At 47.8% G+C, this 19,358-nt stretch overlaps 1 protein-coding gene across 1 annotated transcript; it reads left to right on the top strand.

Annotated features, from left to right (window-relative positions):
* Window positions 1–9,892: 9,892 nt before the first annotated feature.
* Window positions 9,893–18,406, top strand: RND1 (Rho family GTPase 1). Its single transcript, XM_083428046.1, has 5 exons — window positions 9,893–10,317; window positions 11,016–11,103; window positions 12,884–12,993; window positions 15,638–15,772; window positions 17,369–18,406. Exons 1-5 carry the CDS (start codon window positions 10,198–10,200, stop codon window positions 17,612–17,614), a joined length of 699 nt encoding a protein of 232 aa, XP_083284172.1. The 5' UTR covers window positions 9,893–10,197; the 3' UTR covers window positions 17,615–18,406.
* The last annotated feature ends 952 nt before the right edge of the window (window positions 18,407–19,358 follow it).

Genomic DNA, 19,358 nt, shown 5'->3' with positions numbered 1-19,358 from the left:
TAAGAAAACAAGTCTAGGCTTTGGGGCAGGGGTGGGTGGATGAAGAACCACTTGATATGTTTTATTTGGTTGTTGGCATTATTCTCTTTTTCTTTATTGTTTTGTCATCTGTAACAAAATGTTTTAACAAGGGGTTGCTGGGTTTCACTATTCTATTTCATAAGCTGTTTTGAGCATAAAAATTCATAGTATAAATGAAAACTACCATATTTTTTGCTCTATAAGACTCACTTTTTCCCCTCCTAAAAAGTAAGGGGAAATGTGTGTGCGTCTTATGGAGCCAGTGCAGGCTGCGCAGCTATCCCAGAAGCCAGAACAGCAAAAGGGATTGCTGCTTTCACTGCGTAGCGATTCCTCTTGCTGTTCTGGCTTCTGAGATTCAGAATATTTTTTTCTTGTTGTCCTCCTCCCAAAACTAGGTGCGTCTTGTGGTCTGGTGCGTCTTATAGAGTGAAAAATACGGTAAATCTTTTTATATATATAATTGCAACTAGTATCGCCCTTTCTCTCCTATGGGGTATAGGCCTTTTCTCTCTACATTGAAAAGAAGGTGGGCAGTTCTATTTCATTTCACTTGGCACCTCCATTGAATTTCTTCTTCCTGCCCAAAAATCCTGAAATGACAGCCATGAACATTGCAATCCTATGCTTGTTTACTCACAGTAAAGCCCCACGGAGTTAGAAACACAGGAAGCTACATTATTCCAGACCAGAATATTTGTCCACCAAGTCCAGTATTGTCTACTGGCAGGTCTTCTCCAAGGTCTTGAGCACAGGTCTTTCCCACATGACTTGCTCCTGGAAGCTTGTAACTAAAGACACCAGGAATTAAAACTACAGCCTTCTCTATTCTTATCATTTGCCTTAGCATGGCACTGCAGTCCATCTCCAGTATCAATGTGCAATAAGACATCCTGGCAAGCATGCTTAGGATTGCACCCTTAACCTCACTTCAACACATGCACATAGTTGGAGGGTATGTCTGGTGTTGGCAACCACTACTTTTGGTGAAAGTGGGTGGCCCCTTACACATCCTCCAACATTTTTCCAATGAAAATAGGGACATCCTATTCCATAATTATAATAATTTTGTTATTTCTACCCAGCCCATCTGACTGGGTTGCCCCAGCCACTCTGGGCAGCTTCCAACATAATAAAGGTAAATGGACCCCTGACCATTAGGTCCAGTCGTGGCCGACTCTGGGGTTGTGGCGCTCATCTCCCTTTATTGGCCAAGGGAGCCGGCGTAGAGCTTCCAGGCCATGTGGCCAGCATGACAAAGCCGCTTCTGGCGAACCAGAGCAGCGCACAGAAACACTGTTTACCTTCCCGCCACAGCGGTACCTATTTATCTACTTGCACTTTGACGTGCTTTTGAACTGCTAGGTTGGCAGGAGCTGGGACCGAGCAATGGGAGCTCACCTCGTCACAAGGATTCGAACTGCCGACCTTCTGATCAGCAAGTCCTAGGCTCTGTGGTTTAACCCACAGCGCCACCCGTGTCCCGTCCAACATAATAAAACATAATAAAACATTAAACATAAAAAATAACTTATACATAGCTGCCCTCAGATGTCTTCCAAATGCTGCATAGTTATATCTCCTTGGCATAACTCCATACTCTCCAACATTTCTCGGATAAAAATAGAGACATCCTAAGGAAAAGTGGGACATTCTGGTGAAGGACTTCTGGGAAATGATTTAAAATGAGATGAAAAAAAAAGTTGAAATATACATTTGTTTAAAAACCAGAAGCCCTTCTATTGGGTATTGTGGGTACAGAAATTCATAAGAATGATAAAAAAAACTGTTTGTATATGCGATAACTGCAGCAAGGACACTATTAGCCCAAAGATGGAAACAAGAAGAAATGCCAACTAAAGAAGAGTGGCAAGAGAAATTGATGAACTATGTCGAGATGGCAAGACTAACTGGGAAAATTCGGAACCAGCAGGACCAGACTTTCCTAAAGGAATGAAAGAAGATTTTGACATATCTGGAAAGCAATTGTTATCAATTGATACCACTTGTAGGGTTAAAAGAAGTTTTGTAAGGAGTAATTTATAAATTACTGTGAAGAGAACTAAGAACAGATATATTGGAAATCTGAGTTTATAGCAATAACTATAGTAACAAAAGGGATGCAGGTGGCGCTGTGGGTAAAACCTCAGCACCTAGGACTTGCCGATTGCATGGTCAGCGGTTCGAATCCCCGAGGTGGGGTGCGCTCCTGTCGTTCGGTCCCAGCGCCTGCCAACCTAGCAGTTCGAAAGCACCCCCGGGTGCAAGCAGATAAATAGGGACCGCTTACCAGCGGGAAGGTAAACGGCGTTCCGTGTGATGCGCTGCCTCACCAGATGCAGCTTGTCACGCTGGCCACGTGACCCGGAAGTGTCTGCGGACAGCGCTGGCTCCCGGCCTATAGAGTGAGATGAGCGCACAACCCTAGAGTCTGGCAAGACTGGCCCGTACGGGCAGGGGTACCTTTACCTATAGTAACAAAATGCATAATTAGAAAGACTTTAGAAAACCATCAATTGAGGTTGAAGGAAGTCTCAGGCTGTCATAGCCAACTAATTTGAAATGATGTTTAAAGGATGTTATGCTGGAAAATATGTGTAAAAACTAATTAAAAAAATTATTTAAAAAAGAAGAAAAAGTGGGACATTCTGGGATCAAATCAGAAATCAGAATGGCTTCTTAAATTTGGGACTGTACCCGGAAAATAGGGACATTTGGAGGGTCTGTACTTATTCTCTCCTCTGTTCCTTCCTCCCCATAGAAGGGTCCTTCATTCCTAAATAATAAATGTCACTGCACAGGGCAATGGGCAGTGCGGCTGCCTCCCTGCCTCAAGGACAGGGACACAAAACAAACTCGGAGGGAGTTGCCTCTTGCAACGTACGTGAGAGACCTAAGGCTAAGGACTTAAGGGGGAAATAACCCAAATCAACGCTCTGCAGCTGGCTATTGTGCGCTATTGTGCAATTCACTTAGCCACCAGCCCCACCCTTGGGTGCCATCAGTGAGCAGCAGTGATATGGGACATCATTAATAAGAAGCTACTGGTCACAGGGGCTTTCAGTATCTGAGGCTGCCTCTGAATTTCAGTGTTTGGGGAAACAAGGATAGGAGAATACATTTGGGCTCATGTCCTGTCTGTGGGCTTCGCAGAGGCAACTGGTTGGCCAGACTAGATGGGCCGTTAGTCTAATCCATGGGTAGTCCAACTAAGGCCCGGAGGCCAGATCCGGCCCAATCGCCTTCTAAATCCGGCCCAGGAATCAGCATGTTTTTACATGAGTAGAATGTGCCCTTTTATTTAAAATGCATCTCTGGGTTATTTGTGGGGCAGAGGAATTCGTTCTCCCCCCCCCCTCCAAAATACAGTCCGGCCCCCCACAAGGTCTGAGGGACAGTGGACCGGCCCCCTGCTGAAAAAGTTTGCTGACCCCATCCCTGGGCACCTTTGGGAGCAAAGGCAGGGTAGACATTTAATTCAGTACATTGAACAAACAAATAAATCCAGAAGGACTCTCTTTCTGTTCTTATGACCTTTGACAGCTTGATGCCCAGCACACACTCAACAGCTCCAGCTTTCCTTAGCATGCAGTTGCTGGACGGGGGTCTTGTTGTCTGGGCAGCCTTGGACCTCCATATGCACTGCCTGGGCTTGTGCCCCAGAGAGGTCACTTTGGTGCTTGTTGTTTAGTCGTTTAGTCGTGTCCGACTCTTCGCGACCCCTTGGACTAGAGCACGCCAGGCACTTCTGTCCTCCACTGCCTCCCGCAGTTTGGTCAAACTCATGCTGGTAGCTTTGAGAACACTGTCCAACCATCTCGTCCTCTGTCGTCCCCTTCTCTTTCCCAACATCTTTTCCAGGGAGACTTCTCTACTAACAGCAAAAACCACCAGGGAGGCAGCAGCTACAGCTTACCGGTCTCTGCTGCCACAGAAGGTGCTGTGATCACTTCATTTCATTGTCTTTCAAGACTGTTGAATGCCAACAATTGTTGTTGTTCAATAACTGATAATAACTGAATAGGATTTTGTGAGACTGGGAAACTGACCAGTCTCCTGTTGCATGTACAGGCCCAGGGAAACTGTGTGTTGGTACTTATGTGTTCTTTTTGACAGGGATGTTGAAAGCAAACTCTGTATAGCTTCTCCTTCTCAGGACAGTGGATGAGACCAGATGATTTCTCCCTCTGCCATATATAAGGGAACTTTGTAGGCGAATATCTAGTTGATAGAATCTAGCTGCATTTTAAAGCCTAGGTAAATTATTGAGATCCTAGGCATACACCAACCCTCACTCACACAAGACAGCTCTTTAAATTGGGTGACATTACTCTCAAATAGGGACGCGGGTGGCGCTGTGGGTAAATGCCTCAGTGCCTAGGGCTTGCCGATCGAAAGGTCGGCGGTTCGAATCCCCGCGGCGGGGTGTGCTCCCATTGTTCAGTCCCAGCGCCTGCCAACCTAGCAGTTCGAAAGCACATCAAAGTGCAAGTAGATAAATAGGGACCGCTTACTAGTGGGAAGGTAAACTGTGTTTCCGTGTGCGGCTCTGGCTCGCCAGAGCAGCGATGTCACGCTGGCCACGTGACCCGGAAGTGTCTCCGGACAGCGCTGGCCCCCGGACTCTTGAGTGAGATGGGCGCACAACCCTAGAGTCTTTTCAAGACTGGCCCGTACGGGCAGGGGTACCTTTACCTTTACCTTACTCTCAAATTACTCAGTTTAGTTAGTGAGTCTCCACAGCTCAGACAGTGAGCCACTTAAGCAAACATGAGTCCAGCAAACATCACCCAAATTTGGATTCCTCTCTGCTGGAACATGGGAATGTAAAAACTATCTATTAGAAATGCAACAAAGATTACCTCCCTCTCACTGGAAAGATACTTGGTCAGTTCACAAGCATTAAGCAAGGTGAGAAGTTCACTCCAGCCAGTTCCAAGCATCAGTGGCGTTGGGACCACTGACTGAAAAGTGGCAACCAAATGCCCACTATAGCCTTCAAAACTCAGCTTGGTTCAGTCCCAGTTTGTGGACAAGTATAAGAAGGCAACATTCTTACATCACTGCTGGGAATAGGATGAGTGTGATCCCCCCAGATTAGAGGCAGGATCCCATTCCGGGTCTTGGTCTTATTGTTTATCCCTGCCCATTCCTGGGCAGTTACATCATCATATTTACCCTGGAGCCATTTAAGACACAAACACATCTAAAACGGTATGTTTTGCTGAGCCAGCTTGGTCCTTAGAAGTTGCAAGCTTGAAAACTACACGTCTCCCCCCCCCCTTAGGCAAATGTGTTCAAAGCAATGTGCCATCATCTGCCATGTTGTCATATTACACTTAATTATGTGTATGGTCCTCAGGACTGCTGCTGCTGCTGGGGCTCATATCCTGGTTGTCATCCAAGCCCCACATGAGTTCCCAGTAAAGTCTGTTTGCTTCTCCTGTTATTAGAGCAATCTGCTTCCATGCCTGAGAGAGAGGTGACTTTGCGGGATGCAGGTGTGGAATTTGCCATGGGACAGATTGTTTGGAGGGGCTAAGAATCAGGGTTTGTTTTGGGGGGTTGCCTGACAATTGTTGGTGTGACAACAGATACGGCTAACATTACACACATGGCCATAATATAATGGTGCAGCTTGGCCCTTAATCACCAGGTCGTCCAGAATTTCCTTGACAGTGAAGTGGGTTAGCATGTTAGTCTGTGTTTTCTCAGTCACTGACCCAAGGTCCAGTAAAGGTGTTTCAACTGCTTCACATACGGGTCCCCAAAACAAAAAAGGTTGGGACACTTAGTTATTTTAAAATACTGACCTGATTCACCATTCCTAGCCACAATCTGACCATCATTCACCAGTGGCCATGAGTCTGCATAGAGCATAGAGTTTATCATGGTATATGCGCACTTGGGAACCTCAGATCCTCCAAGTATCCCTATTTTCGAGGGACATCCCTGATTTAGAGAAGCCATCTCAGTTTCTGATTTGATCCTGGAATGTCCTGTTTTTCCTTAGGATGTCCCTATTTTCACTGGAGAAATGTTGAAGGTATGGAGCTATCCAACTCCTGAGCTGTCTGAAGGCAATCTTGTATAGGGAAGGGTTGTTTTTTTTAAAATGTTGAATGTTTTATGATGTTTTTATATATGTTGCAAGCTTCCCAGAGTGCTGGGGCAAACAAATAAAATGTGTGGGGTATAAATAGTAAATTTTTCATTATGCAATGGGACATCCCTATCTTCATTGGAGAAATGTTGGAGGGTAAAGGTAAAGGTACCCCTGCCCGTACGGGCCAGTCTTGCCAGACTCTAGGGTTGTGCGCTCATCTCACTCTAAAGGCCGGGAGCCAGCGCTGTCCGGAGACACTTCCGGGTCATGTGGCCAGCATGACAAGCTGCATCTGGCGAGCCAGCGCAGCACACGGAACGCCGTTTACCTTCCCGCTAGTAAGCGGTCCCTATTTATCTACTTGCACCCGGGGGTGCTTTCGAACTGCTAGGTTGGCAGGCGCTGGGACTGAATGACGGGAGAGCACCCCGCCGCGGGGATTCAAACCGCCGACCTTTTGATCAGCAAGTCCTAGGTGCTGAGGCTTTAGCCCACAGTGCCACCCGCTCCCGTTGGAGGGTATGGAACCTAAAAATTGGTTGAATGTGGGATGAGGCACATCACTCACACTATACCTTTATTTTTAACCAAAAGCAGGCATGAGGGACCACACTCCTGGCCTGGATGAGTGCCTTTGCTATATACTATAAACAGCACATTCAGCAAACAATTGCCACCAGGAAGAGCAATTTTTGGTGGGAAAGTGGTGCTGGGACCAATTTGGATCAGGAGGTCAGCATCAGATTGGGCCCCACCCTCTATGACAGGAACAAGACTGTAAAAGAAAAGAAAAGAATAATGTAACAAGTAGGTTAGCTTGCCACAGAAACTGGTATGCATTAACCAGAGCAGCAACAGGACAAGTCAGGACTTGATCTAATTTAGATGATGTATCAGTTTCGCTTTGTGTCACTCAGCTGTTTCTATGTGTTTCCTACAGGGGGCGTTGTTTCCTTTTTTTCTTAGAGCTAAAATGAAATTTTGTATAAATTTCTCAACATTTAGAGAAACAATAGAGAAAACTGGATGTCTTTCTCAAACTTATTTTATTGAACCAACAAATATTATCAAAATATTCTTTCTCGTCTGAAATACAGGCTCAGATATTGACAATTATTATCTGGGAACATCTGGAGCAAAGGGAGGACCAACCATGACTTAAAAAAAATGTTTTTCATTGAACTGTGGGTGATATTCAACTAAGTCATATTCAGAGTACACCCACTGGTGAATGGACTTAAGCCCACTGCTCTGATTATAGCCAGCACTGGATATTATTGCCCTGTATAATTCTATCAAAGGGACGCGGGTGGCGCTGTGGGTTAAATCACAGAGCCTAGGATTTGCCGATCAGAAGGTTGGCGGTTCAAATCACCGCGATGGGGTGAGCTCCCGTTGCTCGGTCCCTGCTCCTGCCAACCTAGCAGTTCGAAACGGCGTTTCCGTGCGCTGCTCTGGTTCGCCAGAAGCGGCTTAGTCATGCTGGCCACATGACCCGGAAGCTGTACGCCGGCTCCCTCAGCCAGTAAAGCAAGATGAGCGCCGCAACCCCAGAGTCAGCCACGACTGGACCTAATGGTCAGGGGTCCCTTTACCTTTACCTTGTAATTCTATCATCGAGGTGAGATCAAACAGACTCACACATGCAGACCCACCAAGTATCTCAAAGCACATATCTCAAAGACTGTACTTGAGACTTACATGTAAAAAACGAAAATACAAATGCAGACGTTGATTTCTAGATTTAGAGGTGGTTTTGAAAGAAGAAAAAGAAACAAAACATACAAAACAGTACTCAAGACAATACCTCCCAGGAAAAGATGTACATTGACAAAAGTGTGATTTGTTGTTGTACAAAGTGCGGGTGGTGCTGTGGGTAAAAGCCTCAGTGCCTAGGGCTTGCTGATCGAAAGGTCGGCGGTTCGAATGCCCGCGGCGGGGTGCGCTCCCGTTGTTCAGTCCCAGCGCCTGCCAACCTAGCAGTTCGAAAGCACTCCCGGGTGCAAGTAGATAAATAGGGACCGCTTACTAGTGGGAAAGTAAACGGCGTTTCCGTGTGCGGCTCTGGCTCGCTAGAGCAGCGATGTCACGCTGGCCACGTGACCCGGAAGTGTCTCCGGACAGCGCTGGCCCCCGGCCTCTTGAGTGAGATGGGCACACAACCCTAGAGTCTGTCAAGACTGGCCTGTACGGGCAGGGGTACCTTTACCTTTACCTTTTTAAAGCAAGGCAAATCATCAAAGCGTTCTTGACGGAGCAGGTTACAATATTGTGGGAAAATGCCTGGCATTAAGATATCCATTGCTTTCCCATCACCTTCCTTTTCCTTCCCTTCTCATCCCACCTAATCAAATTAAATCAAGCCCAAGACTTCTGTATGTCTGGGTTGGTGTTTGCTCTGCCTCTGCCTCATCGACATACAGAATAAACCTATATCATAAAAATGTTTTGTGCTCCCAGTTCCTTCACCTGCAACATACAAAGCTAGCATGTTTTCCAGCCAGCAAAAAGAGCCATACCCTCTGAAAACTACCAACCAGCTGATTCTGCGTCTGCCTCTTTCTATTGTTGAGCTATTTTTAACCTGGAAGCTGGCAGCAAATGAATTATTAACTTGCTATAAAAAAACCCAGGCCCGAATTAGGACAGATTTCGGGATGTGTGTAAATGAATTCAAAGTTGAGCATTTGAATGACACTTGTTTGGGGAGCAAGACTATTTGGCAGGATGTTGTCCATTTCCTCCTACGTGTGACACTGAAACAAAAAAAAAATTGTTTGGTCATTAAACCAACACACTTAGTCACTGATTGATTAAAAAAAAAATCCTGACACTCCTAGGACAGCTCAGTCAATAGAGCAGGAGACTCTTAACCTCAGGATCATGGGTTTGAGCCCCATGGTGGGCAAAAAGATTCCAGCATTGCAAGACTAGGTGACCCTTGTTGTCCCTTCCAACTCTACAATTCTATATGATTCTAACTCTTTCCAAAATCTAACCTTCAAGCCTGCTCCAGCTCTTGTTGTTGTTGTTGTTCAGTCGTGTCCGACTCTTCGTGACCCCATGGACCAGAGCACGCCAGGCACTCCTGTCTTCCACTGCCACCCGCAGTTTGGTCAGATTCATGTTTGTAGCTTCGAGAACACTGTCTAACCATCTCGTCCTCCGTCTTCCCCTTCTCCTTGTGCCCTCCATCTTTCCCAACATCAGGGTCTTTTCCAGTGAGTCTTCTCTTCTCATGAGGTGGCCAAAGTCTTGGAGCCTCAGCTTCACGATCTGTCCTTCCAGTGAGCACTCAGGGCTGATTTCCTTCAGAATGGATGCGTTTGATCTTCTTGCAGTCCATGGGACTCTCAAGAGTCTCCTCCAGCACCATAACTCAAAAGCGTCAATTCTTCGGCGATCAGCCTTCTTTATGGTCCAGCTCTCACTTCCATACATCACTACTGGGAAAACCATAGCTTTTACTATACGGACCTTTGTTGGCAAGGTTATGTCTCTACTTTATGTGGCTCCAGCTCTAGCCACATGAAAAAGCAAACACCAAGGACCCCCTTTAAATGATTTACACTTAGAACCATAGAACCTCTAGACCTGGAAGGGAACCCCAGAGGCATCTAGTCAACCCCCTGTAAATGCAGGGATCTCAACTTGATTTGCCCCACGGTGCCTTGAACGCTCTTCTTTTGCCTTAACCCGCCTCTCCCCCAATTGTACCCTGAGCCCGAAAGGGGAGAAATCCTTCCAGGCCCCGGGATGTATCTTTAACCTGAGGAGGAAGGAGGGAAAGAAACTCTGACTCAGCCACCTTGGTCTCTACCACTGGCCACCAGTTTGGAGCCCGGCCTCTCCCGGTTGGCTGCGCGGAGTCCCGCCTCCGCTGGTCATTGGCGTCTCCTATCATCTATAAAGGTAGCCTCCCCCGCTTCGCCGGGCTGAGTTAGAGTCCTGCAGCCGGGGAGGGAGGCAGCGCGCGCCAGCAGCCGGGAGTCGCGCAGGGATTTTCTCCGTTCCCTTTTGCGCTGCAGAGACGTTGGCCGGTGCGCCCCGCTTCGCCCCTCGACGCCGTCATGAGGGAGAGGAGAGCTCCTCAGCCGGTGGTGGCCCGCTGCAAGCTGGTTCTCGTCGGGGATGTGCACTGCGGGAAGACTGCCATGTTGCAAGTGTTGGCCAAGGACTGCTACCCGGAGGTAAGTGGATGAGCCGGGATCGGGGCCTCCGCTTGCAGGAGGCGTCGGGGGTCGGGCCTGGGGCTGGCCTGGATCGTCGGGGTGGAGATGTTGCATCGCCCAAAGCGCCCCCTCTTTCTTCGGCCCGCGCCCTGCTTTTCACTTTCGGGAAGCTCAGACGCAGCGGCTCCCGATCCGGCGGAGACCGACTCAGCTTCGACGACGTGACGGCGTCCCGCGCCTCCAGGGACTACAATGCGACGTTGCCTCCCCGGCTTTCCAGGCCCGCTTCGGGTTCTGCCCTGGGCACCGATTCTCCCTGCCTGCCCTCTTTTCTGTGGAGCTGAGCGCTGGAGAGGGCTTGCTATTTCGGAAGGGGCGCGCGCGTTGCTGTCGTATCTCATCCGCTCGCACAGCGGGCAATATGGCCTCGGCGCCCCCCCCCCCTTCTGTGAAATGGGCTTGATGCACATAGCTGCGCACTAAACGGCTTCTGCCCATCGGCGTCTGATGATGCGTGGATGGGGTGTCCGGACACCCACACCGTCGGGGGCTGACCCCACCGCTGTTGGTACTTGAAGGTACCTCCCTGCCCTTCGCATCCTTGGATATCGGTAACGTTCTCCTGGCAGAGCTTGACACTGTAGCTGACAGTTCTTCCACCCCGCCACCCAAAAAGTTATAGCTAATGCCTTTGTGTCTCTTATCTCCATTGCTAGACATACGTGCCCACGGTTTTTGAGAACTATACGGCGTGCCTGGAGACGGAGGAGCAACGGGTGGAGCTCAGTCTGTGGGACACATCTGGTGAGGCCCCCTTTACCCTTCTGGACTCTGCCCCACTGCTAAGGACCAAGCTACACCCTTCTGCTATGCTGCAGTCAAGCAGCCTTTCTAGAGGGGTAACTTGTGGCAATAATAATAATTCAATTTGTATACCACCCTTTTAATAAGATCCCAGAAAGGTGAACAATACAAGTGAATCAGTTCTGAGAACAGATATAGATGAGGAAGTGAGGATTTCTCAAGGGCTCAGTGTGGGGTGAGGTGTGGGGAGCATCCTGTCCAGTCAATGTTTCTGTCTCTTGGTCTACCTTAGCTTTGGGTACGGGAGAATACAATGATAATAGTGGGTGTGGATTAAATTCTGTTCTACCCACCTAGATCTAAAGGAAGGATCTGGCTAGCCCCAGTAAATGGCTTTGAATCATGTGTGTGTGTGTTAGAAGGGGTGGGGGGTTTCTTCATAATTCAGAGCTTTGGGGGTGGGGAGAACAGTGTTATGCACTGCAGTCCTGAGCTGAAAAAAGGGGACATCTAGCATTGGTATGCAAAGCTGATGGCTCCTGCAAAGGAGGGAGGAGTAGGAGAGGCAAAGACTTTAGACCATCTTAGAGGCCAAAAAGGAACCAAGACCCCGGGTTTAGGGGCTGCTGCCCTAAAAAGCAACTTGTTTGTGTGTGCGCACAGCTGGACAGCTGTCTGCAATATCTTAAATCTGCCCTTCTGGCTGTTAGAATGAGAGACTCCAGTCCCTCAGGGCTGAAGTAAAAATGCAGTAATCCTCTTTCCTGCCACCCCCACTCTGGCTTCCCCAACACTCCCGTTTGTTCCCACATCTTCTGCAGCCTCTGGAAGCTGCTGAAAGGTCTGGGGTCTTCCAGCTTTGCCTATTATTTCATTCCCCCCCCCCTCCTGTGGAATGCAGAGGGGAGGAGATTTGTCCATTGTGTGCATGTTAAGGAGGAGGGGTCCCAGGGCAGAGGGGGCTTGGTGTGGACTTTGGTCTTGAAATGGGGAGGAAATGGACACTAACAATAAGGGGCTCTCGAAGGGTATTGTATGTGTGCGCGTGGAGAGGGGTGTAGTGGAGTTGCCCTAGCAACCAGGGATGGGGAATGGCTGCAGCATCCCCTCTTTTGAAGGGGGCTGGAGGTGGTGGGGGTCCCTGGCTACTCGGATCCCCCTTGTTGCCATGGTGATTGTGCTGGTGCAGGGAGCCAGGGGCTGCTTGCTATTCTGGGCACGCAGTGTCTGGGCTGCAGAAGCATTTTGGATGCTGCTGCTGCTGCTGTTTCGAAGAGGGGGGGTGCTGTGCGATCCTATTCCTCTTCATCCACCCCCTTGCCTCTACGCAGCAGTTCCCCACCCCCACCTCCAGTTCTTGCATCCGTAACATCCCTTGCACATATGCAACCTTTTTTTATCTATTCTCGCTGATGAGTGGGGTTGCTAAGCAACCCGTTCCTCCCTGTATGTTGCATTCCCCCCCCCAAAAAAAAATCCCTGGGAAAAACGGGAGCCCTGCACCCCCCCTCCTGCCCTCAATACGGCTTGTGCAGAAGGATAGTGGAAAGATGGCCTTGGTTATATAAACCCTGGTGAAGCTATTCCTTGGGAAAACTGAATATTAAAATGGGTGTGAGTGAGCATGCAGAGCCCTGCAATGTGGAGGGTGGGTGGGTGGGTTCTTTTTACTTTCACCTAAAAGGCTTATTCGAATCGGATGCTGCTTACTGGCTTTGATTTTTTGGTGGAGGTGGGAGAGAGTGTCCTGAGCTGGTTCATGACCTTCCTCTCTGCACAGGATCCCCATACTATGACAATGTGCGCCCCCTGTGCTACAGCGACTCAGATGCGGTCCTGCTCTGCTTTGATGTCAGCCGCCCTGAGACCATGGACAGTGCACTGAAGAAGGTGAGAGAGATGCGTGCTCGTCCCCATTCCATGCATCCCCCTTACGGCCTGAGGGTCGGATTGGGGGTACCCTGCTGGCACGGAGTTTAATGCTCCACAAGCCAGACTTATATGCCTCCTGGTAAGAGAGGCATCCTTAAGGGGGTCATTGGTCCCTGACCTACATGGGAAGCATCCATGCTTCCTCTCAGATCTATGAGCATCCAGGCATAGTTATACGGGGGGGGGGGGCTCTAATGCAGGTCCCCCAGTGTAGATTCATAGAACTGTAGAGTTGGAAGGGATGATGAGGGCAGAGTCAAGCAGAGGCCCAGGCCAGGTAAATAATGTGCCCCCTCTTTTTTTACCCTGGGGATAACTGAAGTCTTACAAATAAGTAAGTATATAAATAATTTTCACAAAAGTTATGCTGACAAATAATTTTATTTCAAGGCTTGAACTGTATCTGCATATAAAGACAAAATGGAAAATATACATATACAATAGTGAATATGCTGACCGAGGCCCCCCCTTGGAATCGGAGGCCCGGCCCAAGTGGCCCATATGCCCCCCCCCCCGTCTGGGCCAGCATGAGGGTCATCTAGCCCAACCCCCTGCAATGCAGGAATCTTTTTGCCCAATTTGGTCTCGAACCCATGACCCCGAGGTTAAGAGCCTTATGCTCTACCAGCTGAGCTATCCCAGCTGTACTTGTATCCGGATCTCAGAGACCCTTTTGTCAAAGTATGGTACACAGGGGGAATTGGCTCCATGTTAATATTTCTTCCGTTTTAACTTTACATGCAGACATGCACAATACTGAGAGCTATTTACGCCTGGGCATACACAAGCACAATATAATTATGGAGTAAACTCCAACTTTATTATGGAGTCTGCCCATTCCGCAAAACTCATCCCTGTCTTTCTTCCCACCTCTCCCCAACCACTCTTTGAAGAAGAATGGCCTTCAAGACTACAGATGGTCTTGGAGATCCAGGTTGTCTGGGAGAATTATGGCACAATATTTTGAAAGGCCATAAAACACAGCATGAGAGGCTGCCTTGCCCAGTGTTGTCTATTTTGACTTGGCATCTGCTCTCAAGCCCTACCTAGGGCTGCCGTGGATTGAACCTGGAGCCTTCTGCATGCAAAGCAGGACTGCTGAGCCCAGGACCCTGCCTAATATCCTGTGTCCCCAGAGTTGAAAGTGACTTGCCACATCATCTAGTTATTCTCTCCTTTCAGCCACCTAAACAAATGCATTTCTGCCTCTCCTTAAAGGCCTACAGCACCCACAATTTCTACATCCCATATGGACAATTGGAAATGGATAGTGCTGCTGTTTCCCTTACTTAACTTTTCCTCCCTGGTCTTCAATAAATACTCCAGCAAGGTATCCCTAAAGTCCTGGTCTCTATCAGCCTAACATATAAAAAACAGTTTCCAACTTGAATTTCTTGCCACTTTGAGCCGTTATATTTAGAAACGTCTCTGTTCACAATCCTTTCATGTATGTACATGCTGCTTTAAATCTATGTGGAGAGTATTCTAAGCTGGCACTCCTTGGATAGTAAGGCAGTCAATGAGTCCCATTACTTGTGAGCCATATGACACAAATTCATTGGTAGCATCTAATGGATTCTTTGGTGGGTTAAAACACATTAAAAGCACAAATCCGGAGAAGTCAATTGCCAAAGGAGTATAGAATGGCTATTAGGGGGGAAATGCTATTAAGGGGGAAATGTGAGCTGATCCACTTGCTCAAGAAGCTGCAGAGTATACGCTGCCTGACAGCTAATCCCAAAGTTAGTGTTACTTTCTTCTGTTAGAAATTGCATTTTTTTCATAGCCTATCCTGCTCAAAGAAAGAGAGGTCTTTAAAGTCTTTTGAAAGAGGTTTGGCCTAAGATATGACTATATTAATAACACCAAACCAACTGATCTATAAAGGATATTATCCTTCAGTTTCTTTTCTGGTAATTAAAATCTGCCTTTAGCTATTTAGGACTGTGAACCTGGATTTTTAGGTTCTGGGGCTGCTTCACTATTCTTATTTCCACAAACGCTCTGTAATTCTTGCCATGCATAACCGTTAGAACTGTTGGATGGTGAGGGGGCTATAGAGATTGCTTCCAGGTGTGCCCAGTCTATGGGAGTGAGAGAGAGAGAACACACGTTTGAATTTTCACACAGAACTCTTGACACTGTTTTTTTAAAATCCCATGCCCACTGCAGAAATTAAGCAATGGCAACACCATGTTAGATTTCTCCCAGTTAGCAAAACAGCTTGTTAAGTGAGCCCCAGAGGACGGGACAGCTTGCGTCATGGTGATGTGGCAATATGTCTACCTGGGACACGTTTTGAGTCTTGGAATGCTAGAGGGTTCAATTCCTCTTTGGTATTGAGCCAGCGTGGTGGAGTGGTTAAGAGCGGTGGCCTTGTAATCTGGTGAACAGGTTCGATTCCCCACTCCTCTACATGCAGCTGCTGGGTGACCTTGGGCCAGTCACACTTCTCTGGAGTCTCTCAGCCTTACTCACCTCACAGAGTGTTTGTTGTGGAGGGAGCAAGGGAAAAGGAGAATGTTAGCCGCTTTGAGACTCCTTTGGGTCGTGATAAAGCGGGATATCAAATCCAAACTCCTCCTCTTCTATGTTTATCTAGTGGAAGACAGAAATCCTGGACTACTGTCCTAGCACCCGTGTGTTGCTGATTGGCTGCAAGATAGACCTGCGCACCGACCTCAGCACCTTGATGGAACTGTCCCACCAAAAGCAAGCCCCTGTCTCTTATGAACAGGTAAGGTCTGCACCCACACACCCACCCCAGTATGAATCCCTTCCTTGGGCAGTAGATGTCTTCTTCTTTTTTAGTCTTCTGTGCTTAGGGTTTTACTTACACCTGTAGATATGATGGCACACATGATTAAATTCAAGCTCAAATTCCTTCCTCAAGTCGTTGGGGTTTTTTTTGTTTCAAGTTATCCCTCAAGGAATTTGAGCTTGAATGTGCTTCCTTGCAAACTGAAATTAGCTTTGTATACAACTTAAAAAGGCATTCTGAACATAACCTCACAAAAGGATTCCAACTAAGAATGATATTTTCAATCTATAGATAAGTATAGATATATATCTATGCAGTCTTAGAAGTCCTAGGTTGGGTAGAATAACACTCCAATTGCATATACCAACTGCAAACATTTCTTTAAAATCCACTGGGTATATAAACTGCAAGCCTCTCTGCAAAGGCTTACTCCCACTATAATAAAGTGGCCTTGCTGAAATACAAATACGCCGAGGAATTTGAAATTTAATAGAACTTTGATATCTTGAATGTTGGGAGTATGGCCCTTTTGTTGGAACTGTCTTGGGAGGAACAAGCCACCGTAGGAACATCCCTCCTTGAGATGAATATTGGCAGCTTCATGGCACCTGGGCTGTGTTTTGGCTGCACTGGGTATAGGACTGTTTCAAATCCAATGCCCAATTGCTCAAGGGTGATGCATTTCAGAAGACTACATTCTGGCACCTGCATCTTGGCTTTACTGTTTGTGGTTTGTTTTGGGGAAAGCAAACCATGATCCTATAGCTTCAAAGCCCTATACGGCCTAGGACCCTCGTACCTACGGGACCGCCTCTCCTGGTATGCCCCACAGAGGAACTTACGGTCTTCAAATAAAAACATCTTGAAGGTCCCAGGCCTCAGAGAGGTTAGGCTGGCCTCAACTAGAGCCAAGGCTTTTTCAGCTGCGGCTCCAACCTGGTGGAACGCTCTGTCACAAGAGACTAGGGCCCTGCAAGACTTGACATCTTTCCGCAGGGCCTGCAAGACAGAGCTGTTCCACCAGGCCTTTGGTCAGGGTGCAGCCTGACTCCCTCCTTTGGCAATCTTTACAAAACTTTAGTTATGGTTGCCATCAATTTTCAATTTGATCTTAATTAATTTTTTATAATGTTTTATAATGTTGCACTATTTTAGTGTTGTTAGCCGCCCTGAGCCCGGCTTCGGCTGGGGAGGGCGGGATATAAATAAAATTTATTATTATTATTATTATTATTATTATTATTATTAGTTTCAAATGACAATCCGGACTCTGGCTTGTTTCCTGGTGGGGAAGGAGCGGAGTGAGAACTTTTCATCAACATGCGCCAGTGCGCTGCATGTTCATAGCAAACCACAGTGCTCCATCTAACTATGGCTTAATAATTTTATTTAGCACAGTTCTATGCCACCCTTCATTGCAGGACAGTTTGCAGTATAAAAACACAAAAATATATAGCAAACAAAAACAATGATGTGCCAACCATCTCAACATGTTTGTTCTAATTTGGAGCACTAGCTCTGCTCCTCGGCTTGAGTCCTCATGCCCTCCTCTTTTTTTCTTTCCCTTTTCAGGGTTGCGCTGTGGCCAAGCAGCTAGGAGCAGAAACCTACCTGGAGTGTTCAGCCTTCACATCGGAGAAAAGCATCCACAGCATCTTCCGGACAGCAGCGTCCATCTGCCTGAGCAAGCCTGGCCCCCAGCCCCCCAAGAGCCCAGCCCGAAGTTTCCCCAAGAGACTCCTCCGCTTTCCCAGCCGATCTGAGCTCATCTCTTCCACTTTCAAGAAGGAGAAAGCAAAAAGCTGCTCTGTCATGTGAAGGGGCCGCCTACTTCCGGGGAGCAGGGGGTGGCGGTGGCAGTGGAACCATTGCGGACCCTGGGCCCTCCAGCTGGCCCTTCCGGGGTGGGGAAAGGAGAGGGCTGCCTGGCTCCCAGGGGCCAGGCCCGGAGACTCCAGAAGGATCCCATTCCCAACTCCCTCGCCGGCTTGAGCAAGCCTGCCGCCCCTTCCGCATTGCAATGCTTCCCTCCATGCGGCTGCAGTGTGCGCTTCTTCCAGATAGACATGAAGCGGGGAGGGGGAGTTTGGCTGGACTGCAAAGGTGAAGGCTGGCCCAAGACCAACCCTGCTCCGGAAAGCCTTGGGCCTTGGCATAGCAACATCGTGGACAGCAGTGGCTCTGGTGGTCGCTCCACATAGATTTGGAAGGTTCTAAAGAATCGCCCCCTTTCTGATGCACAGTTAATATCTTTGTTTGGCCCTGATCACCTCTTCCCATCAGCTGCTTGTCTCCATTGCCTGTGTGAAGCAGGCCGAGTGCAGATCACTTCTCCCTTCTCTCCCCCCCCCCCCCAAGCCTGCCGAATATTGTGTCCTTCCTTTTACCCTCCTCCCTCTAGCAGAGAGGTGTCCGGGTCCCCTCTCCTTCGCCTCTGCAATTGCGGGTGGAGGGGGGTGGAGGGCAGGACGCGGGAGTGGTTGTTTTATAGACATTGTCTCTTTGTGTATGGGAAGGAAAGGAAATGGGGGCAAATCTGTTAAATGTTCAGTGTTATTAAAAGAAAAAAAACTTATTTATTAATGAAAATATAATGCAGATTAACATCCACATTTGAGGGGTTTCTTATTTGTTAGTATCATTCTTGGATTTTCCTGGTCATGGAGGAAACTGGGAGAGATTGACTTGCAGATACCAAGTCCAAACCAAAGTGAGCCTTTTATGGAATCCTTTTCCTCATTGACATGTCTTATGGTGCCTCTGTCCATTGCAATAGATTCTGGGGCATGTTCTCAAGTGAGCAGTTAGCTGGCCAAATCCACCTCATTGGTGCTATGCTTCAGTGCACTCTAGAACATACCCAATGCTCTGTGACAATGTGTGTCTCAGGAATAGCTTATTTCTAGGACAGGTTGTCTGCTGCTACAGATCTTCTGATTAGGGAATGATACAGTTCCTGCCGCAGTTTTGATTCTCTGCCAGTACAATGGTCAAGTCCCCAAACAATTTCTTCATACCAAAGCCTAGCAGTACTTCTGGAGTGGAGGGGAATACAATGAATACAGCTAGAATAATATTGGTTGAGGGGCATACCTTTTGCAATCACTCTAGCTAAAGTTAATGTAAGATGATGCTAGCACTATCCAATTAAGCTGGGATGCTGGAGGTCGGGGCTCCCTTTTAAGCATCAACTATGGAAGCGCACTCCAGTACAAAGTGGTTGCAGGTAACAATGATGTTAAATTGTAGATAGCCTCCCTTCTTAGTGGTTATCTAAGCCCTCACCTGGTTGTGTTCCACAGTTAACCCACACTAGAAGAAGCCTTTGTTTGAGCTGGGCTGGAATTCTGCATCCTTTCACCATGTCTAAATTGGGCTAGTAGAATATAATATGGAAGTTTTAATCCTGTGGTTTAATGGAAGTGGAATGGAGTGCTTTGAGTAACAGAAGCTACTCACACGAGGCTGGCTGTACTCTTCTCTTTACCCAAAAGAGCTCACTGAGGCCTCATGACTACCTGACCCCTGCTGCTGGAAGTTAACTTGAGAATGTCTGAGGCCA

This window comes from Podarcis tiliguerta (genome assembly GCF_965153285.1).
Source record: "Podarcis tiliguerta genome assembly, chromosome: 2".
In the NCBI taxonomy this organism is placed as follows: Eukaryota; Metazoa; Chordata; class Lepidosauria; order Squamata; family Lacertidae; genus Podarcis; species Podarcis tiliguerta.
Note: the sequence above shows the minus strand (reverse complement) of the source record. Positions and strands in the feature narration are given on the sequence as shown.